The sequence below is a fragment of the Apteryx rowi genome, unplaced genomic scaffold (assembly GCF_003343035.1).
Source record: "Apteryx rowi isolate R43461 unplaced genomic scaffold, aptRow1 scaffold_200, whole genome shotgun sequence".
NCBI lineage: Eukaryota > Metazoa > Chordata > Aves > Apterygiformes > Apterygidae > Apteryx > Apteryx rowi.
In genome coordinates this window covers 1331228-1358897 of record NW_020448309.1, presented here as the reverse complement: position 1 = coordinate 1358897, position 27670 = coordinate 1331228, and the positions used below count along the sequence as shown (strand labels likewise).

Genomic DNA, 27670 nt, shown 5'->3' with positions numbered 1-27670 from the left:
CACAGAGGGGCCAAGCTCTCCAATGCTGATGCCTAAAGGGAGGCCCACAGGAAGGGAAAGGGATGATTGCAGCAGATGGCAGAGATGGAGTTGTGTGGTATGATGGCACCTGGCCTCAAGAACAGGTGTGGATCAGAGTGAAAAAACCTTCCACATCGTGGGTCCTCTTGAACAGTGGATTTCAAGGCCCTTTGCAGACTCATGCCAGATAGTGTCAGGCAATAACCAAGCCCTGATCCTATTCAATAACCTTCAGATTTAGCACTCAGCAGGCATCAAGACAAGTTCCCCTCCCTTTGCTCACAACAGTGTGGCTCTTTGGGTACTGAAGCATTGTCAGAGCCTTTAGAGCAGACTGGCATCTCCCCTGTACCCAGTTCCTCCTGGGTGAACCTCAGAGCCACAGTCAGTTCTCATCCAGTTGCCCCAAGGCTGGCAACCTGGGAGGGAATGACTGGAGCTCTAGCAGGGAGCATAGGGTGGGGAGGGACTCACCCAGCCCCTTGCGCTCAGAGCAGTAAAATGGTCTCCCTGAAGCCCTGACTGCCTGTGTTTTGTGGAGGGGGCTGCCACAGACTGTCATGAGAGGAGGCTAGCTGCCTCATGCACTGCCCCACCCAGTGATGTGCATGATGCCATCTTTGTCCTTTGTAGAGCCAGTGGCACCATCCAGCGTGAGCCTCTGCAGCCAGGGTAGCCCCTCCAGCCTGCTAGCCCACTGGGAAGAGGCAATGGGAGAAGCGTACGTGCTGGGCCTCAATGCCATGGAGTACCCCGTGAAGAACAGCTCCCTTCTCAGAGGTGTCACTAACTTCACATATGAGGGCCTTCGCCCTGGAACCCTCTACAGCTTTGAGATCAGCACTGTGGCTGGCCCTTACACCTCTGCACCTCGGCGCATCACCAACTGGACATGTGAGTGCCACAGCCCTCACCCCAGCCAGCCCCTGGGGTTCCTGTTGGATTCTGCCCTTCCCAGTGGTGTCATGCCTCAGGGTGCATGAAATCACAGATCTTTTGCAACTTCATGCAATAGAAGGGCAGAAGTTTAAGAAAGAATGCAGAGGCATCGTTGGATGTGCCCAACCCTGGTCTTCATCCTGATTACCCAGCATATGGGTTAGCAGAGTCCGATGCCCTCCTCTTCCCTTCATGAGAAAAAGATTCACCCACTCAGGCTCCCACTCTGGCTGAACTGCTCAGGCTCGATCTACCCTGAACCAGCTCCTTACTGCCCTGGTTCAGGCTATGCAGCCCACAACCTCCTCCAGCACCAGAGCAGCCCTCTCTTGTCATGCTACATTGGACTCTGTGCTGCCCCAGCCCTATAGTCTGTGGGGGTTAGAAGGGGTGATGGTGATCTGTTCAGATCCCATAGGCAACCCGAGGGCTTGGACTCCCTGGAGTGGGAGTGTTCCTAGGAAAGGGGCTTCACCCCAACACATCTGGGGTTGTACCTCTGCCAGGTGGCCCCAGTCTGGCTGTAGCTGTGACTCTAGATCTTGCCTTTCCTAGATCCTTTGCCTCCAGAGCAGCTGACCCTCAGCAATCAAGGCCTCAGCACCTCTCTGCAAGCTTCCTGGAAAGCAGCTTCTGCTGGCAGCACTGGCTACACTGGCACCCTCTGGGAGACCAAGTCCCAGAAGTGGGTCAGGAACATGACTGCAGGGAACAACTTGACAAATGTCACCTTTGAGGATCTGGTCCCTGGGCGACAGTATACACTGGAGATGGTTGCCATGGCTGGACCTTACAAATCCCCCATGCGATCAGCCACAGACTGGACATGTGAGTGCGTAACCCCCACAGAGAGGGGCAGGACTCCTAGCCCAACCCTACCACAAATTGCAATCACAATTTGGCCGAAAAGAGCAGAGAGTTTTCAGCATGGAAGCAGGGCAGAGTGGGGAACTGGAGACAGGGATGGCTAGGCAGAGGAAGGAAGGGTGGAAGGAAAAGCAGAGCTACATTTAGCCAGATTGGAAGCAAAAGGGTCTTCAGTGCAGGAGCAAACCATCACTGAATGTCAAACATTTCCAAATGTCTCCCAGAAAGAAAGGTGGGGATCAGGTCCCATGTGTGTTGCAGAGTGGAAGTCTAGACTATTCTTGGGATTTGGTATGCCAGCACCAATTTCTAACCTGATTCCACCAGGAGCAAGCAATCCACAGTGCCCAGGGCAAGGGCCTGCAGACACACAGCCCTTTCTGCAGCCAGGTCTCCAGTCCCCAACTCCCCTCTGATGTTCCGCCTCTGGAACAAGGAGCTCAAACTCATCCTAGGGCAGACATGGGGGCCATAGCCCTGTCTCCTGAGTCAACACAGCACCGCAATGCCAGGCAGCAACTCCCACCTCCACACTACAATAGCTCCAGCACGGCTGCTTCTCACTGCCTGCATGTCTCTTCTTTCTCAGACCCTCTGGCTCCGTCCAGTGTGACCCTGACCAACACTAGACGCCCGCTGGGACTCTCTGCCTTCTGGGACAAGGCTGCCGGCGATGTGGACCAGTTCCACCTCCAGCTCTACAGCAAGAACCTTCCAGCTCAAAGGAACATCTCAGTGGGGCCAAAAACCCAGAACTTCACATTTCTGGGGCTGGCCCCTGGCGTTCAGTACTTCCTGAAGGTGACAGTCCTCGCTGGCCCATATAGATCCTCGTCCCACTTTGCAACTGAGTGGACATGTGAGTGAGGGGTGGCACCAGCCTGCTGCAGGGACAGGGCACCCTTGCACTGCCCACAAAGTTCGCAGTGACACAGACGCAGCCAGGCCATCTCTGCAGGAGGACTCTAGTGAGAGCTGCATGCTCCATGATCCTGGGAATCAGAGCATGTGTCATGAGCTAGGTGCTGTATACTCATTTTGGAATCTATAGCTCAGGCAGTCCCCAGTCGAGCTGGAGCTCCTGCTTAGACCACCTGCCTGTTAGCAGCATCCTGGGGATATGCATGGGCAGCTTGCATAGCATGCTGGCAAAGGGAGACCTGGCAGCCAACTGTCACAGCTTATCCTTTAGTCCTGTGACAGAGGTGCAGACTGGGTCCTGGCATCTCCCTTTGCTTTCCTCTGCCATTTCATGGATCTCCATGTTGTGTTTCCCCCTAGATCCATTATCCCTGGCTAATGTGAGCGTACAGCCTGGCCGGAGACCCCAGGAGCTGCATGTGAGCTGGGTAGAGTCAGGTGGTGGCAGAGAGCACTTGGTACAGCTCTCAGTGGCTGAATCCCTGTCCATCATCAGGAATGTGTCTGTTCCCCGTGGAGTCACCCACCTTGACCTGGAGGGGCTGGTGCCAGGATCCCGTTACCGCGTGGAGATCTTCTCACAGGCTGGGCCTCATCGCAGCTCCTCTCAGACTGCCATCGGCTACACTGGTAGGAACAGGGCTCTTCTGCCACTATCCTCATGCCTGGTACCGTCCTGGCTGACTTGGTGAGGATCTGGGAGCCAAGAGGATAGTTCCAGGGCTGTTCTGTGGGAGGGCCCTGAGACCACATCCCTGCAACCCCACCAGTGTCTGTCTTACACTCAGTGTGCTGACTATCTTGTTGGGACTCTCACTGCATGAAGGGCTTGCCTTGAGCCCACCAGCTCAATGGGGCATCCTGTCATGCCTGCCCCAGCACTCTGGGACAGAGGGGTCTCAGGCTGTGGTTGCAACTCACTACTACCACCTGGGACACAGGGAGCAGCTTTGATCTGCAAGCAACCCACGGCCCTCAAACCTCTTTAGACAGCATCTTAGAGGCTCACAGTCCTGCAGCTTCCAGTTTCACACACAAGCTAACTTCAGTCCTGGGCACACCGAGATTTGTCCACTATAACGCTTTTTCTCTCCCACAGTCCCACTACCTCCTCTCTCACTGTCAGCAATCCCTGTCAGCACTTCCTCGGCTCTGGCTGTGCACTGGGAGACCCCTCCTGGGCAGAGGGATGGATATCTGCTCAGCGTGCATGAGGAGGGCGTCTCTTCATCAGCAAGGAACCTAGACATGGGAAAAGACAGCACCAATATCACCCTGGCACAGCTGGCACCAGGAACTTGCTACCTTGTTGAGATCTGGGCTGTAGCTGGACCCTACCGTTCCCTCCCCAAGAACATCACTGGCTGTACAGGTGATCATCCACACCACTGTTGTGTGACTCCAGGTGGGAGAGTTTCAAGGAGCTGTAGAAAGGAATGGGGAATGATGTTTGCCATCCAGAGAGAGGAGAGCAAGGCCCCCTGGCCTGGTTCCTGATGCTGGTGGGCTGCAGTCATTTTCTGCCTCTTGCAACCTTCTTCCACCAAGTGGGCATAGCATCATTGGCTGGCCTGGTGCTGTTGGTTGCCCGGGGGAAAGCAAGAATCCTCCCCAGAGATGGCTACATGTTCAGAACTGGATTTTTCTCCCTCTGATTCGTGTCTGTGTCTTTTCTCGCAGTTCCTGCTGCTCCTACAAACCTGAGCCTTACCAACCCAGGCAGCTCCTCAGAGCTTCGCACATGCTGGAACAAGCCCCCGGGCAGAAGGGACCATTATCGTGTTACTATATATAGCCTTACCTCTCAGAGCAGGGAGAGGGTCCAGACCTTGAGGCCAGATGCTCAGAATGTTACCTGGACTCACTTGGAGGCAGGCAGCAGGTTTGCTGTGCAGGTCACTGCTGTGAAAGGCTCATTTGAAGCTTCCTCTGCCAATGTCACCCAATGGACATGTAAGTCTGCTGGGTGGGGCGCAGCTCTTCCTTGTGCTTCAGAGCCACTATGTGAGTCTTCAAGAGCATCCCTATCCCCCACTTCCCCATCCCAAACCATCCCCACAGTGCCCCTGCACACTCAATCCATTTTCTAGGTCACTGTCCCCACTCTAGCCCCCATATTGGGCCAGTCCCCCCATCCACCTCAAAGATGTTGGGTAACTCTGTCTTGCACATCTGCAAGTCCCAAGGATATTGTGCTTGGAACCATGTGCACTGACTGCCCCCTTGCCTCTATGCTTCTCTGTGGGAGGATCTCTGGTGACCAGCCTGCCCACTGCCCTGCAAGAGCTTGGAGCTGGAATCCAGCCCAGGGTACTGACAGAGTGCAAGGAGCCACTTGGCAAAGTAGCCAAGCAATAGCAGTTAGCAGCGAGTGGTGGCACACACAGGGACTGACTATTTCCCTGTTGTCTTCCAGATCCACTGGCCCCTGCCAACCTCACCCTGAGCAGCCCCTCTGCCTCCACGCTGCAGGCCTCCTGGGCAGCAGTGGACCAGGGAGTAGAGGGCTATGTGGCGGATCTCTATGACACAGCCTCCAGCAGTTGTGTTGGGCACATGGTGCTGAGTAGGCACGCCAGGAGTCACACCTTCAGCAACCTGAGCCCCGGCACTCACTACAGCGTGGTAGTGAGGGCCACAGCTGGGCCCTACCATGCCAGCACCCTCAACCTCACCCACTGCACACGTGAGTATGATGCAGTCAGGTGTCTTCCACCAGGTCTCCCCCTTCCCAGTTCAAATCAGAGGCCATACTGGTCCAGCCAGATCCCTGCCTTCCTCTCCTCACCCACACGAGCATCCTATGCTCATGACCTGTTGCATGTAGCATAGGGAAACTGTGCTGGACCCTGTGGCCTGGCCACCTGCCTCTCAAGTAGCCATCCACAGCCACTGGAGAGAGGGATGGCTGGGGCACAGGCAGCACCAGGGAGGAGGGAGTCCCCAGAGGCAGCTGCCACAGAGGTAAGGGCAAAGCCAGACTTTAGGACCTTGCAGGGCTGACCCACTGCCTGCAGCACTAGGGGCTTGGTGTGGAAATGGGGCATCTCCCTTCCCCTAAGCTCAGGCATGGCTTCTGGCAATGACTCATGTTTCCTCCCCAGGCCCCCTGCCCCCTGCGGCCGTGCACTTTCTGAGCATGGGGCACTCCAACAGGCTGAGTGCATCCTGGGGAGCTGCAGCTGGGGAGCGAGACAGTTATGCACTGACTCTCTACCACGTGGGGTTGGGCACCGTGGTAGCAACGGCCTTGCTCAGGAGAGACACCCACAACTTCACCTTCATGGGCCTGGCCCCAGGATACGAGTACTCCCTGGAGGTCAGTGCCACAGCTGGACCATACCAGGCAGTGGCACACAACGTCAGTGGCTGGACACGTGAGTGCTCTGGGGATGGGTGGGAGGCCTGGCATGACTGGGCAGCCCTGAAGGGACTGAGAGGTTTACAGGGAAACTGGTGCCTTTGGAGATGTGTACATACATGCATGAATGCAACACACACCAGTTAGTGCATGGGCACACTGTTGTCCTTATGGACACATGGGTGTTCACACCTGTAGGCTTGCACAAGTATGTGCTGATGACACATAGTGGTATCCATCGTGCCCATGTGGGGACATCCCTGTGCCCATGCAGCTAAATGTCCCTGCATACCTGAGCACTCATACCCCCGCTGAGTCTCCTCCAGCGGATAGAAAACACATTATCATAAAGGTCCATGAATCAGTGGGGGGAAGAAAAGGTTGATCCATGGTCTTCTCAAGAGAACAAGTCTCTGCTGTGGAGATAGACTAGTCCAGCACCTCTGCTCATCCCAGAAAGATTTTAAGGCTGGACAGAATATAGACTAGTCCTGCCCAAGCTCAGCCCTGGCAGCTGCACTCCAGGCAGTTGTTTGGCAGAGAATGGCTGGAGAATGCATGTGCATGTGAAAGGGGGAATGGCACTCCAGCTGGGCTATGGGGAGAAGGGTGAGAGATAGGGACTGGATGGAGAAGAGCTGGCACATGAGGGACTACAAAGAATGAGCAGCATTAGAGGTCAAGCAGGAGGGGAAGGGAAAAGAGAAGAGTAGGGAGGAGGAGCATGCCAGAGAAGACCCGCTGCTCCCCAGCCCTCAGGGAGAATCTGTCCTGATGTACAGTGTCCCATCAAGCATCTGTTTCCTTCTGCATGGTGTCTGGTCCCTAATATCAGGTCTGGTGACTCCCCAGGCCCCCTGCCCCCTGCCACAGTGTGCTTGCTGAGCGAGGGGCACTCTGACAGCCTGAGAGCATCCTGGGGCACAGCAGCCGGGGGACGAGATGGCTACGCACTGACTCTGTACCATGTGAGCCTGGACACCGTGGCAGCTACAGCTTCTTTTGGGAATGACACCCACAACTTCACCTTCACGGGCCTAGCCCCAGGAAGCAAGTATGTGTTGGAAGTCGTCTCCATAGCCGGGTCTTACCGGACACCTGCAGGGAATGTCAGCAACTGGACATGTGAGTACCAGGGTTTTGAGGGTGATCTCAGGCCTTGCTGGGGCAGGGGTAGTCTGCCCATCATGAAGGCTCACAGCAAAGAGAATGCAAGCACATAACTGCTGGCCTTCATGGCAGATCCCTGACCCCACCTTAACCCAAGTATATGTCAATGCTGCAGCACTGAGCAGGGCTCTGCCCTTCCTAACCATCAGCTCCTCAACCCTGAATTAGGTCAGCTGCAGAGTCTGGGAGCTATGGTTCAGAGGAGAGTTGGCCCCTGGGCACAGAGGAGGAAGCAAGAGAGCAGAAACTGAGAGCAGGAAGACAGGGGGATGAGGAGATTCAGCTTCCCCTTCCCTGCAACTGGCTGGGTGCAACCTCTTCTCCCATCCCAGGGCAGTCAAGGTAGCTCGCTCCATCTGTCTTTGCTCAGTCAGGCAATAATCAGAGTTTGCAGAAGTTGTTTTTAACAGCCTCCAGGCTGTTAGATGCTGCCATCCAGCCAAGACAAAGTGCCCTGTCCTGTATGGTGCACCTTTTCCAATGACACTGCCAGGACACCTGGGCAATGTCCTCAGACCCTTCACTAATACATCTGTCTTCCATCCTGTCTCTCCAGATCCCCTGGCACCACGTAATGTGTACATGACGAACCAGGGGTATCCCAATAGGCTGAGCGTGTCTTGGAAAGCTGAGCCCAGAGGACAAGACAGTTACAGGCTCCTCCTGTACCATGTGGGATCAGGTATTGTGGCAGGCAACGCATCTGTTGGGAAAGGCACCAACAAATTCACCTTCTCTGGCCTGGCTTCAGGGCACAAATATCTGCTGGAAGTCCTCTCCATGGCAGGGCCCTATGCAGCCTCAGCAGGGAACATCAGCGACTGGACAAGTAAGTGGCAAAAGCTAGAGGCCCTTGTGTCATAAGTGAGATTCAGCCTTCATGCGGCAGGTAGGCTCAGCACCTGCAGTGAGAAGGTGCAGAGACAGGACTGGGAGTGTTGCCTGGAAGCTATAGGTACTGCTGTAGCAGCAGGTTTATGATCTACTCTAGCCCTTGTGGAGGGGAGAGCAGGGGACTGCTCTTGTCCGTAAGACAGTCTGGCAGCTATGGTCACTCTCTTAGGGCAGATCTACTGGCTTGCAATCCCACTGCTCATGAATTGCTGGCTCCTCCAAACACAGGTGATTGAACAAGAGCAAGGCATCCACTGGTGGTAGTGCTACTCTGATCAAGGACACTCTCACAGCCTGGGAGACCATAAGGCCCCACAGTAGGGCAGGGGAATGCTCTGCCACGCCACACTGCCATTCTCTCAGGCACTCAGGAAATTCCTGGCATAGGGGATAAGGGCAGGCTGGGCTGCTTTTTTTTTTTTTAGGAATGTGGAAATTGGAAATAAGCACAATAAGCCTTTTCATGTGCTTGTCCCCACAGCAGCTGGGGAATCCAGAGGTCTCTGCTCCCATGCTCAACCAGCCCCTGGCAGAGTACTGGGAGTCAGGTCTCTACTGAACACTTGCTAATTAGCAGAAGGAAGAACCCACCTCCTCATGCTCATCACTCTGCATGTGTTCCCATTACCATTTAAAGGCCATTTCTGGTAGTGACGGTCAGCAGCTGCAGAGATGTTACCACTAAAAACAGGAAATTTCTCTCCATATTTCCCATCTCCTGTTTCTATCTCTGCAGAATGGAACAGGGAATCTGGCATGCCAGTAACACTCCCCCAATGTGATTTTCATTGTAGCCCCCTCAGTTCCCAAAAATCTCTCTGCGGTGGCTGAAGGGAACAACACAGTGCTCATCTCCTGGGACAGTATCTCTGGCCAGCAAGATGACTGCCAACTGTGGCTGCGAGATCCCAGGAACGGCTCACTGCCCCAACAGCACACTGTCATCAAAGGTCAAGTGCAGCACATCTTCCAGGGGCTGATCCCAGGGAGGAACTATACCATCTCCTTGAGCTGCATGGCTGGGCCTTACTGGAGCAGCACCAAACCCTTGGCAGTGCCAATAGGTGGGTTTGATCTGCTGTGGGGCTGGGAAGAATGCAAGACTGGAAGAGGGAAAACATCTGGTTGCCTCAAGGCTAGAACAGCCCTTGGGGGTTGACAGCAGGGTGGGAAGTCTTCATGGTAGAAGATAAGGGAGACTAGCAAGGTGACCCTCTGGTAGCCATCAGCCCCCTGAGCTTTCCGCAGCACAGAGATTCCCCATCAACCAATGGCCTGGCAAACTGTGAAGCAAAGTGGACTCTGCAGAGCAGATCTGCAATGGTCTAGTTCTCTTACAAGACACCTCCTTCCCATGCCCTGGCCCGTTCACCTTGTCTTTTGGCCCTGAGCACAGAAGGCTCTTGAGCCACAGATGTCCAGCTCTGCCCTCTCCCATTGACCTAGGGACCAGCAGTACAGGGCCATAATGGCTCTGGGGTGATACATGGGTTGGTGCTGGGATTTCTCTGATCCAGTAAGTTCAGAGCCTGTTGTATCCAGGGCTCTCTCTTTTGCAGAACCAAACCCAGTGGAGGATGTGCAATGTCTGCCAGAGTCCAGGAGTCTCTACTTGAACTGGACCACCTCTCCTGGAGATGTGGAGACCTACGAGGTGGTGACAGAGAGACTTTCTGATGGACCTCCCACCTCCAAGTACTTCGTGAGTGTCCCTAGGAGTGAGGCCAGCCTGGAAGGACTGAGGCCAAACTCTTCATACCGAATCATTGTGAGCACAGTGGGCAAGAACAGGATGAGGAGCCAGGTCGTAACTCTGCTGTGCAACACAGCAGTGGAGGGTGAGTCCTCTTATTTCCTACAGCCTATCCACAGACCCCCAGGAGAAGACATCTGGTGTTGCTAATAAGACTTGGGGACTTTTTCAGATATCTGTGAGCCCCATGTGGTCCTTCACTGGACTGCAGTGGGGCAGGGCTCTGGGGTGGTAGTGCTGGGGACACTCACAAGCTGAGTAGTGCATGGTAGGTCTGTGGGAGCAGGGACACACTAACAGGCTGTGTTTGCTGGATTCCTCTTCCAGCCCTGCCTCCACCCCTGCGAGCAGACATCTTCCAAGTGGAGGCCAGCTCCACAGTTATCATTTCATCCGACCTGTTCAGTGAGGAGAATGGCCAGATTGAGTATTATGGTGTCATCGTTACCACTAATGACTCGTGTAAGTGCCCCTGCACATCCTGATCTGCAGTGGGTCCCTGGAGGGCAGCAGTTCCCCTGGACATCATTCTGGGGCTACCAATGTCACTTTGTACCTTCCCCTCCAGTGCTGAGGCCCACCCAGGAAATCATGTCCAGCACATGGTATGACCACTATTATGGGACAGAGGACTCCTACTTGGCTGTACTAATCCCCAATCCCTTCCATCCGAGCCCCGGGAGCTCCCCTGAAACCTGGCCCGTGCCAGTGGGAATAGAGGAGTGCGGCCAGTCCAGGGCAACATGCAATGGGAAGCTGAAAGCTGACAAACAGTACAGGTAAGAGATGTCACCATCCTTCCTGGAGGGAAGGAGCTGGAGAATTAAAGGGACTGCATGTGTCCCCTGCAAGGTGCCACCATCTCCCTTGCCCCAGCCTCACCCTCATACTCACCAGGCCTCTAACAGTAGAGCCCAGGGGTTGCTCTACCAAGCAGTGTTTGAGGAATGCAACGGCTGAAAAACCAGAGAACAGTGTCAGTGGGCAAGGAAAGGGAGAGCAGAAACAAAAGCTGAGGCTGACAAGGGCTGTAAGTGCTGCCTCGGCAGCTGACCAGATGTCCATCTCCAGGGTAAGAACAAAACAGCCGCACTGGCTTAGACCAGGATCTTTTTGACCCCATCTCTTGTTGCTGTCAGCAGCCTCAAAAAGGGTTTAACAACAGTACAAACGTACTAAGATACCCCTTCATCCCCTAAATACTCTCTCAGCCACCAGCCAGTCTGAGAGTGTTTACCAGCCCTTGGTGCTTTCCAGCAGAGAGCTGACATTTTCTCTCCAAGATCTACTTCCTGCACAGAGGATGCAGACAGCTAATTCAGAGTCTATCACTGTGTCAGTAGCCTGCTTACTGTGATTGAATAACATGTATTTAATTGTCCAGTCACTCAGGAGTAGGAGATCCTTTTGCAGCTTTTCATAGCTTGCTTTCATTTTGATTGCCGTAAATAATATGTATCTTCAGTAAATTGTGCTGCCTTTCTAGTTAGATCATTAGGAGTGTGGTAAAAAGCACAGACCCCTCCAATGGCCCCTCTCCATTGTGAAAGTTAACTCTTGTTTCCTATCTTTCAGCAATTTATTTATCCACAAGCTCTTATCTCTTATGCCATGGTATCTGCAGGGCTCAGTTTCCAAAGACATCCTGACTCCCAGCACATCAGGTGTGGGGTGCTGCCAGAGGGAGCTCACACTCAGCTCCACAAACTCTTCGCTGCTAAAATCCAAAGCTGATTTTGAAAGTCCTAGCTTGCATTTAGGCCACATGAGGATCTGTTCCTCTGGGTTACCTGTTCAGAGGACAAGGAAGCCAGGTCTGTGGGGAGCTGTGATACCTGGTGCACACATTGCTTGGAGGAGGAGGATCTAGGACAGAGGAAGAGAATATCCCACAGCCAATTGTGTGTGCCTGAGAAGGGGTGTCGGTCTGGGCTCAGCTCTCCCAGCTGAGGTGCCCTCTTAGGCCAGCTCAGCTCTCACAGTAATTAGTGGATTGACATTAACTGAGAGAGTGACTTGGCCCAACTTGATTTTCCCCCCGTGCTATTATCTTTCCCTATTTCTGTCCTGTAAGAGAGCAGCAACCTGTCTCCACAAATAACCCCTCAGAGAAGAGCTGTTTGCTATCTGTGCTTTCTGATGTTTTTTCATGTTCTCCTAAGTGCAGCAAAGGTCCAAGAGGCAAAAATGGGAGGAAGGACCATTTCCACACATTACCTAAATTTCCATGAGAAAACAAGCCTCTTCTAATATAGCATTTCAAACCAGAGGCAGCTGTCATGTCCATTTGGGTCTTCTGGTTGCTGACTGCATGAGTGTTGTGATCAGTTCAGGTTTCCCCTGATTGCAGGGCTCTGCTTTACCATAGGTTCAGCATCGCTGCCTTCACCAGATATGACCCGGTAGCTCCTGCAGTGTCATTCACCACATTCTTAGGTAAGATGGAATCTGTATCTTGCAGCCACTTTGTCATCTTCCCTACCTGGTTGTGCAGGTAGAGATAATTAATAACAAGCTAATGGTAGGACAGAGGGGAGTTCAGGGGCTGCAGTAAATGTTGTAAATGCAGTAAATGTAGCCATTTACTGGCTCTGACTTCTGTCCATTCTTTCTCTTTTTGACTTCAGCTGCTGGAGCCAGTGCAGATGCAACTCCACTCCCCCTGCCAGTCATAGCTGGAATTGTCGTGGGATTTCTCTTGACACTCACAGCTATTTTTGCTTTAGCCTACTGGAAACAGCTCAGAACAAAGAGGTGAGGGTAAGCCATCTTTTACTGAGTGGGTGCAGGTTGAGAATCTGAGGCCAAATCTCACCTTCAATGCCAGGCCAGGAGAAAGAGCAGTGAGAGGTTATAAAATGAGCTTTCAGCAAACTGGGACACCCTCTAGTTGGAGCTGTGCCTGAGAATCACAGAGCAGGCACAGAACCAAACACATCAGGCAGAGGGGAGCTTCCTGTGATTAATTCACAGGACCCTACAAATTTGCAAGGAAAAGTACATAATAAGAGCCTTGTGCTCACAGGTGCTGTGAGCCAGCAGTTTGCAATATGCTTGTAGCATCAGTCCGTGCAATGCAGGGAAGAGTAACATCTGCACTTTGCTTTCAGAACCAAGAAGAGCAGCCTGCCCCAGGAAATGGTGACTTACAGCTTGAGGTGAGTGCTGCTGACTGTGCTCTTTTCCCCTCCATCCCCATTGCTTTGTGTCAAGGCAGGTCCCAGACTCCTTTATCTACCTCTCATGCTTTGAATCAGGAAAAATCAAGCTGCTGTCCTCTCTTTCCAGTTGCTTTTTAAATCCCAGGCTCTCCCATGCTCAGCATTTATTGCCTAGCTCCATTCCAATTCAGTGGAAGTGGAAATGCATTGTCCACACCTCCTCTGCAAAGGTTTCTGCAGTGGGGGAATATGTTCATCCTCCTGAAATCCCTCCCAGTACTTAGATAAACAATGCTCTGCTGGACCCACTTCCCTGAACAATGGAAAAAGCTATAAGCCATCCCTGTGCATGTACATCTAGGTACTGCAGGTCTCAAGACTGGGCTGTCTCATTGGCCGTGTGGCTGGCCTGCCATACCTCTCAATAGCTAAGGCATATTTTCTTCTGGACTTCATTTCATGCAGAAATGTCCATCGGCCAATCCCCATACAGAACTTCAAGCAGTACTATGAGATGAAGACAGCAAGTGGTAATCACGCTTTCTTCCAGGAGTTTGAGGTAAGAGAACACTCCTGCTAGGGATAAGATTTAATTTCCCCTCTAGGGCGCTGGTTCAAATCCAGCCTGGCTCAAATGAGGTTGTTATGCCTCAACTGTTGGGTGGCCTGTACAGACTCCATGTCTCCAGGGCAAATAACCCACCTCTCTAGAAACCCAACCACACTGCTGGACAGTCTTGGAGGCCAAAGACTGGATGGACCAAGTGAGCAGGTAATTCTCTTGCTGAAGACCTGGTTTGTCCAAGTTCTAGTAGAAGTACATGTTGTGTGTGATAGGAGGTGAACTAGCACTGTTGACAGCTGATGATGGACAAAACTAGGGGTCCCAGGCCTGGACTGGGGGCAAAGATGCTGAGTGGTGTTGCAGTGAGACCCACCTTGGCAGTACTGGAAAGGAACCTGCACCCAAAATGAAGGTATAGGGGCACTCTCAGAACTGTTGGACCAAACTGTGAAGTTCATCTCAGACTAGCTTCACTGGCTCCCATAGCAATTTCAGTGCAAACATCTGTAGGGTCTGATTTGCTCTACAGCCAGCCCCTTTGAAAGCCCCACCAGTGACTGAGGCAGAAGCACCACAAGCTATTTAATTTTTCTCAGCACAAAATGCTTTGAGTTTCTCACAGATTTCAGACTTCTGGGAGGCTTTTTTTCCAATAACTCTCGTTGTTGTTGTTGTTGTTGTTGTTGTTGTTGTTGTTGTTGTTGTTGTTGTTATTTTTTAATTCCAAACAATGCTGTTGGAAAAGGCACAGGGAAAAGCCACCAGTGGCTCAGAGTACATAGGCTATGCTGGGGAAAGTGTAGAGCAGTTCCTTGTGCAGGGGTGAGCCCTTTCCTGACCTCTTGAAACACCAGACAGAGATGTTTGCCATGGGCATGGAGCTGGTTTGGCCAGGAATGATCTGTAGGGACTCCTATTGTGCTCAGTTTCTCCCTTGTCCTGCAGGAGCTAAAGGAAGTTGGAAAGGAGCAGCCAAAGGTGGAGGCCGAGCTATCTACCAACATCTCCAAGAACAGATATCCCCACGTGCTGCCCTGTAAGTGCTGTCTTCTCTCTCCTCCTCCCCAGGGGCCCAGTGATGGGAGTTCATGCTGTAACGGACAGGGAAGGGCTTACCTTGCAGCACTGTAGGGTTCTCAGTTCCTGGGTCCTCTCCTGTTTCTCTCCTGGAAGGAGTCTTGTATGGCTCTTCAGTTTCCCTTTTCCTGGTGGAGACTCAAGATTTAAGGGCTGAGCCACCACCCTCCTCAGCTTCTCCATGCAGCTGTTGTGCAGCTGCTGGGTGAGCACTGCTCAGGGAGAGTGTCCCAGCTACAGGTGAAGTGGGAACCGTGAATATCCCAGGGTGCCAGATGACAGGCCAAGGAGGAGGAGCTGCTCTCAGCCATCCTCAGACTTCCCTGATGGGCCTCATGATAATAGCTCCTCTTTATTATCCAGCAGGGTGTCTGGCCGGAGTACAGAGTATCACAGCTGTCTACATCCATGGAGCTAGGGGAGCTGCTGGGGCTTGTCCAGATGTGTTATTCCTGTGAAGGAGCTGGCCATGTCTTGCCAAAGGGCTGCCTTGGGGAGTCATGTTTGTTTGGTCTCTTTCAGATGATCACTCGCGAGTCAAGCTGAGCCAACTGGGGGACGATCCACATTCAGACTATATCAATGCCAACTTCATGCCTGTGAGTGCCCACTTGCCTTCCCCAGGCACAGAGACAGCACAGGGCCACAGAGCACCAGCGGAGAAACTCTGCCTGGATTCAGGTCATGAGGGCTGGTGGGCAAGAGCTACCACTGAAACAGTAGCTGGCACAGGCTGTGGCAAGATCTTGGGAGTTGGGCACAGATGAAGAGTTGCCTGCTAGCTGGGATTGATGGAGATGAGGAGAGATGATGGGTGATTGCTGTGAATGCATAGGTGTCAGTGTGGGGAGACTGGCAAGGCCTTCTGCTTTCTCCTTGAGGACTATCCACTTTCCAATCCCTCCCAGCTTACTGCCCCATCTATCTGTCTGCTCTTTCTCCTTCTGGTCTGTACAGCTGCATTTGAACAACCCTGGACCTGTGCCCATGTCCCCCGTCTGGGGGGTTTTCCCAGGTAACAGCCAGGGGCCCACAGCATGCATGGGTTTGTGGATTTGCAGTGCATGTGTGTGTTGAAGGGACAAAGGCAAAGAATCAGGCCTGACACCTTGCATGCTCACCTAACCTCAAGTAATGGTTGGGGAGCACAAGAAAGACCCTGGTCTGTCTTTACCTGGTTAAAGATGGATTAGGAACTCCTTGGAGGGAAGTGTGTGTGGGGGGGTTGTATCTTTCATTCCAAATACGTAGTGAGCATGTGTTGGGGAGCACACACTTCCTGTGTGGTGGCACCTCTGAGATCACCTGCTGGGGTAACTGTGCCCACAGGGGCAGCTGGGCTGAGGAAAATGGGTATCTCCCCGTCTACCACAAAGGCAGACCAGGCACTGACTCTGTCCCAGGGCAGGACCCACCTGCCTTGGGAACTTGCCAACTCTTTGTCTGGCTCTTGCTTAGGGCTACACATCCCAGCAGGAGTTCATTGCCACTCAGGGGCCCCTGAAGAAAACAATAGAGGACTTCTGGAGGCTGGTATGGGAGCAGAACGTCTGCAACATCATCATGTTGACAGTGTGCATGGAGAATGGGCGGGTAGGTCTGCACTGCACCACAGCCAAGCCATGGGTAATGAGACCTGTACAGGTCCATTTTCTGGAGGGGGCTCTGGGATCCAAGACAAGGGGATGTGGAGGAAAGCTGTGCCAAGCTCCTGGTGGGAAAGGGAACCACCCTTGCCTGTTCCCCACAGTTCTGCCCCTGATGCCCTGGCCTCCCCTGCAAAGGGGTCTCCAGTTGCTCCCAGAGAGCCATGAGGTGACCCCTATGGGTTAGCTAGGCCTGTTCTTCCCTGCACTGGCCTTGCTGTGACCATGACCTGCTTGTACTTTAGGTCCTCTGTGATCATTACTGGCCATCAGAATCTGCCCCAGTATCCTACGGGCAGGTCCAGGTCCACCTGCTGAAGCAGAGCAGCTCTGAAGAGTGGACCATGCGTGAGTTCAAACTGTGGCATGTGAGTAAGAGCCCAAGAAGACAGACTCAGCACCCCATCAAAGCCTGTGGGTTTGCTAAGGAGAGAACCTGCCACTGAATACAGTGGTATTTCTCCTTGTTCGTAGACATCTGGAACACTCTCCTTTCTCTGCCAGTAGCAGGGTTCAAGGCCTAGTCCCCGGGGAAACAGTCTCATCTCATTATTTGCTAACACAGAGGTGTTCAATGTGTATCATTCCCTCCTTCCTTCCCACTGGCCTGCCATCCTTGCAATGGGACATGACCGGGAGCTTCAAGGAACTTTGCCTCCTGGTGCTAAACAGCTTTCAAGAGGGCACATTCCCAGAGTAGGCAAAGGCAAGTCTCCTCCCTGCCACCTCCACACAACTCATCATGGTGGGGAGCTGTGGAGAGAGGCCAGGTCAGTAGGAGCCATGGAACAGTGCAGCAGACTCAGCGTCTCTCCCAGCCAGATAACAGCCACATGCATAGAGCTCTGGCACCAACTCTGTGCAAAAAGACCAGAGCCAGCCAAGGGATGATGAGCTTTTCCCACATTTGCAGCCCCAGGATGGATGAGAAGAGGCAATGAGTTGTTGTCATGACCTCTCTGCAGCTCCAGTGTGGACATGTCCAAATGCTGTTAGCCAGCCCCTACAAATGGATGTCCCAGGATCCAGCACTCCCAGAACTGCAGACTGCATTCATGCCTGTCCTGCCAGGTTGCAGGCTAATGATCAATGTCCCCTCCAACAGGAAGGCCTCCAGACAGAGCGGCATGTGTCCCACCTGCACTACACGGCGTGGCCTGACCATGGGATCCCAGAGTCTACAACTTCTATTATGGCCTTCAGGGAGCTAGTCCGAGAACACATCCAGAGCGCCAAGGATGCCGGGCCGACTCTTGTGCACTGCAGGTGAGGCAGTCTTCTGAGGAGAGAGGGCTGGTGCAGAAGGCAGGAGGGGAAAATAGGAGAGAGCATGGGAGATGAGGTCCCTGCTCCTGCATGAACCCATGACCCCCTTCCTCCCAGAACCTATGCAGGGTAGGGATCATGAGGAGGGAGAGCAGCATCTGGGGAACATAGCTGGTCTGAAAAGTCTCCCTGCTTGGTTGATGGGGATTACAGGGGAGCTTGTAACCTGCCTTTCATCCCAGGGGACTGGGAAATCTGAGGATGTTCAGCACCCTCTCAAGACGGTTTGAATGGTTCCTCAGCCCCAGAGCCACACTGGGGCAAGAGCTCCAGGGTGCAGTATCTGGGAGCCATTGCTAGCAACCGAAGGGGAACCCATCAGTCACAAAGTCCAGCAAAGTTAATCAGTTGCTGTCTGTGCTGTCTCAGTGCCGGAGTGGGCCGCACTGGCACCTTCCTTGCCCTGGACCGTCTGCTACAGCAGATGAAGCAGGAGAAGATAGTGGACACATTTGGTGTTGTTTACACCTTGCGGATGAGCCGTTATCAGATGATTCAAACCCTGGTAAGCCATCTACTTTCTCTTCCCCAAGGCTTATAATTTCTTAGTATAAAAGCCAGCAGGGCTGGCAGGCATCAGCCAGCTCCAGGACCCCCAGGCTGGTACCTAACCTGATGCTGTGCCATCTTGCTGCTCAAAGCAGTGGCATCCCCCTCGGTCAGTCAGCTAGCGTGAAAATTGCTCTTCTTCCATGGGGATCTCCAACAGCTTCATGCCTTGCTAGACCCACACCAACAACATGCAGAGTCTCAGAGCCCTCTCAGCAGGCTCAGAAAAGCAATCTATGACCAGAAACAACCAAGGACACCTAGCAACAGGATCAGGCCCTTTACAGACGATTCTTGACCCACACCACATCATTGGCCTATGATGCTCCAAAGCCCAGTTGATATTTGCAGTCCTCAGGATGGTACAAAGTGTCAGTACTACCCTTCATGTGAGATAAGAGACCCAGAGAAGGGACCCGGGGTGCTGAGATTGAACTGGTCAGGGGTTTTGGAGCATGAATGTAGGACATATTCTGCCCACTATGTAGTGCCATCCCCACCTGTTCATGCTGTCTGTGTGGTGCAGGACTGCTTTACACTGTTGTCTGCCTTTGCCTTCCAGTCCCAGTATATTTTCCTGCACAGCTGTATCCTGGACAAGATCTTGGAGGAGCCACTCCTGGGTCTATCAGGAACAGAGACGTAAGGGTCTTCAGCATTTTGCCTGCTACTCTACCCACCCTGATCCACAGCCCCTTCAGGCAGCAAGTTCAGATTCTGGTGTCAACTTGGTTCTAGGACAGGAGGATTGGGCAACCCAGACAACCATCCCACCCTGTGTTTTGGGGGGGGGTCACCCTGGGGCTGGTTGTTCCCTGCAGTATGTGGAGCCCAATCCAGAACTGGGTAGGAGTCACTGGGCACACTGAGAGGGCACAGGAGACTTCATCCCCTTTTCCTCCAGTGGCAGAAGCATACCAGTGTGTTGGGCTGCACCCATGCCACAGCTGTACCCTGCAAAGCTGCCCTGGGAAGGCATTTATATCAGTCTCCAAATCCTCAGCCACAGGACTGCACTAGTGTTGGGTTCAGACTGGAAGGGCTCATGGCAGCAGGGTGGCCTTGGGATGTCCCTTCTAACCGAGGCCATGAGGAGGCTGCAGGGTCAGGCTGGGCCTGGCTTTGCCTGCCTGCCTTGTAGTTTCTGAGGCTACATCTGGAGGTCCTACATCTACACGGTCAGACTCTCTCCTCCCTCACTCAAAACAGGGTGGATTTGTCTATGCTGCCCCTTGTGATTGCGTTCTGGGCTCTGCTACACCTGAGACCTGGCCTTGCCTGAGGGAAAGTAGGCTAGCATGAGCCAGAGCCAGGCTGGTGTGCTGCAAGGGTCCAGGCATATGAGGGGTGGTGATCTGTCTGCAGCCCTGTTTAGCTACTGCGGACACAGCATGGATGCTGCTGGGCTTGCTCAACCTCATCCTTACCCCAGTTTCTTTCCCCAGGTCCTGCCCCATTCCACTCAAAAGTTTTGCACAGCACTATGCCCAGAAAGCAGCCAAGTCCAATGTGGGCTTCCTGAAGGAATACGAGGTGAGACCTGTCCTGAGCAGGGCTGCAGGGAATGCCACCACAGCCACACAAACCGAGCGGGAAGTGGGGAGTGTTAGTCCCTGGCCTGGCTGGGGTACACCCAAGAAGCACCTTCCTGAGTGGATCCCATGCCTTGGTTTCCACCAGCCTGGCTGTTCTGGCCGTACCCCCTTCCCTCCCTAGCATTGCCTCTCCGGGCACACGGCTCCCTAACACATCCTGCACAGAGCAGGCACTCCCAGACCCCGTGGAGGGTAGGGACCTGCATGAACACCATTACCCTACAGGATGGTAGCAGAGAAATGCAGATGTCTCCTGGCAGTGCAGGCCAGACCTGGCAGCCCACCCCACAGAGGCTTGGCTAGGTGGTTACATAGCCAATGTATCCACCCCTCTGCTGAGGCCAGGTGTCCTCAGGAGCCCACACATCCTCCTGCCCCTCCTGACCCATCTCTGCTCACTGCTTTCTCCACCCTCTTTCACTGTGACAGACCCTCCTAGAGGTCGTCAAGGAGGAAGCCAGCTCTGCAACACCATCTTCAGGCAGCCAGCAGGCACGGCCCTCTTCCAGCATCCTCCCATGTAAGTGCTGCTAACACCTCACAGCCTTTTTCCTCCTTTACCTGCGTGGAGCCAGACTGAACCAGGACCAGAGCACTGCAGTACAAAAGAGTACAGTGACACACTGGCATGAGTGCACCACAAGGTTACCAAGGTGGTCAGGGGCTGGAACACATGACGTATGAAGAGATGTTTAGAGAGGTGGATTTGTTTAGCCTGCAGAAAAAAAGGCAAAAGGGAGAGCTTATTGCCATCTTCAACCACCTGCTAGGAGGATGTAGAAAAGATGGAGACAGACTCTTCTCAGAGGTTAACCCTAGAAGGACAAGAGGCAACAGGGACAATTTGGAACACATGGAAAATTCCAACTTCATATAAGGAAAAAAATTCCCATGAAGGTGGTCAACACTGGTCTGGGGACCCAGAGAGGTTATGGAATCTTCATCCTTCGGGATATGCAGTACTCAGATGGACAAGACACTAAGCAACCTGCTCTAACTGGACTTGCTTTGAGCAGGAGATTGTCATAGAGACCTATGGACCTTTCCACCAACAGGAAAGGGTCCCCTCCAGCATCTCCAGGAGAAGCTCTAGGGCTGTGTCTAGGGGATGAGTGTCCATAAGGTGAACAGGAGCACAGCAGAGGGATAATTCTTTTCAGAGAAATGGAGAGATAGGAAGATGGTTGATGGATATGTGCAGCTTTGGCAGAGTCCGGCAGTCAGTTTGCAAGAGCAGTATGAGTGCAAAGCTGCCCTGGCTCTCTTCATATTTCACATATTTTGCAGATGATCGCTCCAGAGTCAAATTTTCCCGGCTGGAACAGGGCACTTTTTCAGGTCTCCTTCAGGTGTGGCGTATCCCGGTGAGTTGTCCCTCCTCCCAAAAAGCTGCAATACCCTCTTCAATGCCTGGACCCTGTCACTTCCTTTTTCCATGGGTGGCAGTGCTGCTCCTCACTTCTTCACCCAACTCTTGCACTCTGCTGTCTGTTTCCTGCACTGTTCCACCAGCTCCATTGGTCACTGCTGTTGTGTCGCTGTACATGGTGCTCTTGTGGACAAGAGCATCACCTCTGGGGACTGAGGATGAGTCTTTTTCCTCTCCCCAGGTTGGCCCATGCCCACTTCTCATCTTCAGTGCTTTCTCCTCTCTCTTTGCCTCCTGATGTGTTGAACTTCCCATCTCTTCCTGACCTCTTTCCTTCAGTCACTTGGGATGCCTGTATTCCTCTGTCTCCCTTTCCAACTGGAGAGTGACTTTCTCATTCCCCACCCAGGGCTGCAGTTCCAGCAGGGATTATTTGGCTGTCCAGGGGCCTGACAAGGTGACCATGGAGGAGTTCTGGACCCTGGTGTGGGAACAGGATGTCCACACGATCCTAACACTTCTCCCGTGGCACGAGAAGGGGGAGGTAAGGTGTTGTGCCTACCTGCACCTTGGTAGAGTGGGAACCTGTTTAAAGGAGCTGGAATCTAATGTAGCTCAAAAACTTAAACTCCTTTTATTGTGCCCTGAAGTTTGGATACAGAACCAGCTTGACTAAAACTGAAACTTTTGTATGTCAAGATGCTCTTGCAGCATGTCCCAGGGGACAGAGGTTCGGTACTGCCCATCGTTGGGTCCATGGGCTGGGTCTTTGGACTCAGCTGCCTCACCCCGGAAGTATTCTTCAAGCTGCATCTCAAGAACACCCCAAGGACAGCAGCTCCTGCCTCTCTCCACCTGTGGAGGGACAGAATGGAGGAGGTGGAGAGCTTCCGCTGAGCAGAGTCCCACTGCCAAGGAGCTCTGTGTTAATGGGGAAGTTGGCTGCAATCTGTTGTTGTCTCCAAAACTCCCCTAGGCTGCAGCCAGGAGATGAACTGACATGCAGTGATCTGGGAGGTGGTCCCAGTCCAGTCCCATCACACCCCCCTAAAATGGTGACTGATCTGAAATATGTCCACCATCAACATGAAGCCCAATTTGCTGTTGTGCACAGGTCCTAAGTGAGGCATGCTGGCCCCTGGAAGGAGACTCTCTCTGCACAAAGATGCTGACGATCCAGCGTGGTGCAGAGAAACCTGTCTCAGGATGGAGGTGTATCCAGTTCAAAATGAAACATGTACGTGTTCATGGGGGTAGTCTGACTCCCACTGCCTGGGGTGTTCTTCACTGCTGGCAAACAAGTCTAGAAGGACAGGGGCTCAAGGGTCCATAGAGACTGGGCTGAGCTGCTAGAACAAAGTGCCAGTAGCCCATGAATGCAGGAGGGAATCTAGGATTCCAATATCCAGAAGAACATCTGTGGAGCAAACATAGGAGAGGCACAGGAGAAGCCTTGGAGGCTTCTCCCACCAGCTGGCTGATAGGACTTTCTGACCCCTTTGCAAAGACCCACCCAGTTCTCAGTCTTTCTGTCTCTTACTCTCAAGGGGCAAGGTAGGATGCCAAGAGGGAAGGACAGCAGGTTCCTAGATATACCAACCCCACTAGGCAGATGGTAGGCAGTGCCCCAGCAGAGACTGTTTGGATAGCATTATAGAACCTAGCACTTCAGTTCACAGAAAGCATCTGGCAGGCCAAGGGTTGGAGAGCTGGAACCCTTCTGCATCTAAATCCACCCTTCCCTCCCCAACAGCCATGACAACTTTTTATGTCTTACCAGGAGAAGAAAGCAAAGGAGAAGCAGGTGCAACAGTTCCTGTATACACTCTGGAGCAGCAAGAAGCAGCCAGATGTCCAGAGCCTGGTGGAGTTCCTCACTGCTGTCAGACGGTGCATACCCCACCGGAAGAAAGCCAGTCCTCTCATCCTGCACTGCAGGTACGGTGGAGCAGATTTCTGCTCTGCCCATGGGGAGTCCCCAAGAGCCAGTACCCACCAGGCTGCACAGCACCCTGGTATGGCCACCAGCAAGCCAGTGCCCTCCACCAGAGACCTCAAGGTTTTGGGACATGTTGAGAGAAGGTCTGTGGGAGACAGGGAAGCTCTGGAGGTCAGACGAAGCAGTGCTCTGCCAGCGCTATGGGAGAAGGGAAGGCAAACTGTGCTGGGTCAGGGTCAGGGGTGGGGGGAACAAGCATTCCCAGCTGAGATGCCTGGGCCATCCCTGGACCAACTGTTGAGGTCCTGGGAGCAGCCCTGACGTCCTCACCTACTTGTTACCAGGGAGAGCTCATGATCCCTCGGGAGCCAGCATAGCTGGCACACTGTGCCCAGCATGGTGGAGCTGGCTCAGGCAAGGGATGCACGGCTCAGCAGGGCAGGGTAGGCTGGGTCTCCAGGATCCTTCAACAGGCACTTTGGGGCTCCCATCCTCCTGGTCTCCCCAGGGGTCCCTGTAGTCTACACCAGTGCTCACAGACTCCTATCCCCACTGGACACAGTTGCTGCATGTTCTCATGGGGCATCTGACTCCTGGCCTACTGCCTGCTGTCAAAGAGTCTTGGTTCAGCCTGGCCTGGAATCAGTGCCTCTCCCCTGTCCCTTGCAGCGGTGGTGTGAGCCAGATGGGGACACTGATTGCCCTGGATTGCCTGTTGCACCAACTGAAAGCTGAAAGAAGTGTGGATGTCTATGGGGTGACCCTCCAGCTGACGAGAAGTTGCTGTCTCATGACCCCAACGCTGGTAGGTGGGAAAGAGGGAGAGTGGTAGGCAGGGAATGTCCTGGTCAAGCAGCAAAGGGGGAGAATGGGACATTCCTGTAGAGCTGCTTGGAGCCGAGCAGGCTGTGTGCTGCACGTTCCCACTCTATGAGTGTTGCCCATCACCTGGGATCCATCCGGTCTATGCAGTGCCTTACTCCGTGCTTTCCACCCATGCTGCAGCTCTGCCAGCTGCTGAAGGCTAAGCATGCTGTCTCTTCCTAGTGACCCCCTAGGAATAGGCTTTCTGTCTCTTCAGTTATGGAGCTAAACTATATTAAATATCATGTGAGTTCATGATAAATGCAAGCCAGACACTTTCCCCATCCTGCCCCAGAAAGCATGAACCACTAATTTGGTCCTATATGGCCAACTCCTGCTCACTCTGGGCCCCTGGGCACAGCTATCAGCCCAGATACCCAGAACCTGCTGGGTGTACTTTTTCCTGCCACATGCTCTGCCACCCAGACCCAGCTCCCAGCTGCAGCCTGCAGCCACAGATGCAGCCACCTGGGAAAAGGTTGGCAGGACACTGTGACATGTTTGCAGCTGCCCTGTGGCAGCATGAGCCACAGGACTGTGGCACTGTTTGATGGTACTGCAGTCAGGCCCTGCCATGCCAGCCCAGGTCAGCCATGATCCATGCCTCCCGACATGCTACTCCAGATAGGCACTGCTGGCACAGATGCCTTCTGGACAGTGTTTTCATTTATTGCGACCACTGAACAAGGCAATGTGGCATCCCTGGAAACTCTCCCCGCAAGGGATAGCAAAACTGGGGCAAATCTCTCTGGGGTTTCCCAGCTGCAGAGCTGCCTGCAAACAGCTAATCACATTCTTAATTAATATGAACCACGCACGTGGTGGGAGCTGGAGGAGGGCAAAGCCTCTGCTGCCCCTGCTTTGGAGCTCCTTTGTATTTCAGCAGTAGTCTTGCCGAGCAGAGACACAATGTGCCTATGAATGCACAGCAAGCACCGATCAAAAGCCACTGCCCCACTGAGGAGGGAAGGGCCAGCAGAAGCAGCTGTCTCCCCACCTTGCTGTGAGCAGTGGTCGTTCTGATCCCAGCATGCCCTGTTCTGGCCAGAAAAGGACACCCAGGGCTTGCCTCCAGCACCATGCCTCTGCCACGTGGCTGCCAGTCTCCTCTGTCACCATGGGGACTTGCTAGGATGCTGCCTTTATCTCTGCTGTCATGCTTGGGGCATCAGCTGGTTTTTGGAGGTTTTAGTAGCCAAAGAAGGGGAAAATGAACCTCTGAGTGATTGTTCATGTATAATCTCAGGGTGTTTAAGCACCCCCAACTCCAGCACGCGATGTGTCTCTGGGGATGCACTCTTACATCTCACCAGGGGTTGAGTGTGCCCAGTCTGAAGCCAGTCCCAGAATGTCACTCCAGATTTCTCAGTCAGTCCCAGCTCATTGAAAACATGCTCTAGTGACCTGGAATCACAGCCATTCTGTGATCCGTGGCTTTCCCAGTAGTTCAGTGGGGCTAAAACTGCTGCTAGCAGGGGAGCAGGCTCCTCGTGACTTGCAGCTTAGCCAGTGTATTAGTGAGGTGTTTGGAGGCCCCTCTATCGACTGCCTAATCCCCCCTTCCTGGCTACCATGTGATTTCGACCCACAGCGTTTGCAGGCTGGCCCTGCCCTGCCCTGCCCTTCGGCTTTGTACATTGAGCACAACCTCATTTACCTTTCCCACAACTTCAAAGGGGCCTTTCCCAGATTCCTACCATTGCAGTTGTCAGTCCTCACCCCAACCCTCACATGCCCAGCACTTTCCTTCGTGGGCAGTTTATAGCATAGTATTGTTTTGGAGCAGCCTGATGTTTGGCCAGAATATCTCATACCAACTCTGAAAGGGTCTTGGAATCTCTGGACACACATTTGTGCTGATGGATAATTTTAGCCACCTTAAAAGTATATAAATGATGTAATTAGACTTAAAACACCCAGATCTTTTTGTCTGCCTGTGGGAACTTGCAGAGATCTAGCCTAATCTGCTGTCAACCCTTGAGTCGGGTGTGCTGGGGCAGAGAGAAACTCTCTGCTCCATCGATCTTCACCTGGCAAGACTCAGGTCACTGCCAGACTGCTTTGTGCACACCAACAAGCACCTTGCTTGCTACCCTGCTGTATCACTGGAGTTGCTCTGCAGTCTTGTTTTGGATACAAACCCCATGGCATATGCAAAAACTGCCAGGGTGGTTTGAGGAAGCCAAATCACTGTGTTTCTCTCATGCAGCAGTGGAATTTGCCTTCAGTTTTTACAAATGGAGATGATGAAGCTGCAGGGAAAAAACACAGTGTATCTAAAGCTCCAGGCCTGATTTTTCCTTTCCAGGCAACTGTGGTGACACAGGACAGGCTTGGACCATTTGGGACAGTGAATCTTGTTCTGCCATCAGATACTGTTAGCTAATCTCCTTCATGAAGCAGTTGTAGGCACTTTTAAAGCCAACTGCAGGGTTAGTCCTGCAATCAGGAGGCCTGAATCCCCCTGTCAGAAACCTGATTTCAGAACCACTTTTCTCTTTTGTAGGACCAGTACATGTTCCTGTACACCTGCATCCGGGACATCATTGCTCAAAAACAGCCCTAAACCCTCTCAGCACTTCCTGGCACCATCCTGGCCTCTACCTCTGTGGGGTCCTAACCAGAGCCAGAAGCTGTGGAGAGAGTACTGTGGGACTCTTGGCACAAATGAGCTCTACACCAGGAGGGGACCCACCTGGATGCAGTCACTAATGGGTCCTACATGGATCACAGGTGCTGGCAGAGACATCAGGTCTCCTGAGGAGACTCAGACAGTGCTGTCCTGCCACGCACACTGCTGCAGCCCCTCATATTCCTGGTGCCTGGAAGGTTTATTAACCTAATTGCAGTGCGTAGTCCTGCAGTGCTCTTGCCCCTCAGTACAGGAGGGATAACACTCTCTCCCTGCAGGCCATGGCTCCAGCAGGCTGCTAATGTCTGATGAAAGCCCTTGGCTGCATAGGCTATGTATGCATCTCATAGCACCCATGGGCACAGCGTGCTCTGAGATGTCAAATGTTTCTGTTGGCAGAGCATCCTGGGAGCAGACCTGTCTTGGCTGATGGATCAGTGTTAGGTACGAACAATAAACAGCCCTAGGAAAGAGTGTGCTCTTAGAAGTGGTTTGGCTTTCCTGGGGTCCCAGAGAGATCCAGGACTTCCCTTGCTGCAGCAAAGTACCAATTCCCAAAGAGCAGCTGTGTCCCTATCCAGGAGGGCCACGAGCAATGGCCTGGGTGCCTTCAGCCAGTCCAGGCACTGCAGCGTGTGGGTGTACATGTAGGAGCTGTGGCTCAAATTCTCAATGCATTAAGAAGAGGGGGAGCTGCTGATATAAGAAAGACTGGTGCTCATCCCCCCAAACAGAGGAGAGATGAACCGTGCATGGAACAAAACCCACCAGTGGTGTTGGACAAATCCTGTGGCTTTTGTTTACTAAGTGTGGCCCAGAAATCGCAGGTGCTGAGCACAGTTAGGTCTCAAAGATGTGTGTAGATTCAAGCTTTAGCCTACTGTCCAATAAACTCTTATTCAAGGTGTGCAGTGTCCATTGAAAGCTGAGAAATGTTTATATCTGTGTGTGCCATCATGGTTTATGATGCATAAAACCCCCAATGTTGTCAGTCTCAGAAGATGTCAAGAAGGTCTGTGAA

General features: G+C 53.0%; 1 protein-coding gene across 1 annotated transcript in view; it reads left to right on the top strand.

The window, feature by feature from the left end:
- LOC112965076 (receptor-type tyrosine-protein phosphatase V-like) overlaps nucleotides 1–27502 on the top strand; it is a 36384-nt gene extending 8882 nt beyond the window's left edge. The window contains exons 7-39 of the mRNA XM_026063775.1: nucleotides 655–915; nucleotides 1516–1788; nucleotides 2417–2686; nucleotides 3109–3378; nucleotides 3848–4120; nucleotides 4429–4701; nucleotides 5165–5434; nucleotides 5853–6125; nucleotides 6962–7234; nucleotides 7836–8108; nucleotides 8968–9237; nucleotides 9733–10011; nucleotides 10254–10388; nucleotides 10495–10705; nucleotides 12295–12362; nucleotides 12554–12680; nucleotides 13037–13084; nucleotides 13553–13646; nucleotides 14598–14688; nucleotides 15252–15328; nucleotides 16188–16322; nucleotides 16621–16743; nucleotides 17481–17641; nucleotides 18071–18206; nucleotides 18813–18892; nucleotides 19696–19783; nucleotides 20275–20365; nucleotides 21133–21209; nucleotides 21624–21758; nucleotides 22329–22451; nucleotides 22995–23152; nucleotides 23823–23958; nucleotides 26524–27502. Of these exons, the coding sequence (XP_025919560.1) occupies nucleotides 655–915; nucleotides 1516–1788; nucleotides 2417–2686; nucleotides 3109–3378; nucleotides 3848–4120; nucleotides 4429–4701; nucleotides 5165–5434; nucleotides 5853–6125; nucleotides 6962–7234; nucleotides 7836–8108; nucleotides 8968–9237; nucleotides 9733–10011; nucleotides 10254–10388; nucleotides 10495–10705; nucleotides 12295–12362; nucleotides 12554–12680; nucleotides 13037–13084; nucleotides 13553–13646; nucleotides 14598–14688; nucleotides 15252–15328; nucleotides 16188–16322; nucleotides 16621–16743; nucleotides 17481–17641; nucleotides 18071–18206; nucleotides 18813–18892; nucleotides 19696–19783; nucleotides 20275–20365; nucleotides 21133–21209; nucleotides 21624–21758; nucleotides 22329–22451; nucleotides 22995–23152; nucleotides 23823–23958; nucleotides 26524–26583 (5612 nt within the window). The 3' untranslated portion in view covers nucleotides 26584–27502. The remainder of the gene's footprint in view (nucleotides 1–654; nucleotides 916–1515; nucleotides 1789–2416; nucleotides 2687–3108; nucleotides 3379–3847; nucleotides 4121–4428; nucleotides 4702–5164; nucleotides 5435–5852; nucleotides 6126–6961; nucleotides 7235–7835; nucleotides 8109–8967; nucleotides 9238–9732; nucleotides 10012–10253; nucleotides 10389–10494; nucleotides 10706–12294; nucleotides 12363–12553; nucleotides 12681–13036; nucleotides 13085–13552; nucleotides 13647–14597; nucleotides 14689–15251; nucleotides 15329–16187; nucleotides 16323–16620; nucleotides 16744–17480; nucleotides 17642–18070; nucleotides 18207–18812; nucleotides 18893–19695; nucleotides 19784–20274; nucleotides 20366–21132; nucleotides 21210–21623; nucleotides 21759–22328; nucleotides 22452–22994; nucleotides 23153–23822; nucleotides 23959–26523) is intronic.
- The last annotated feature ends 168 nt before the right edge of the window (nucleotides 27503–27670 follow it).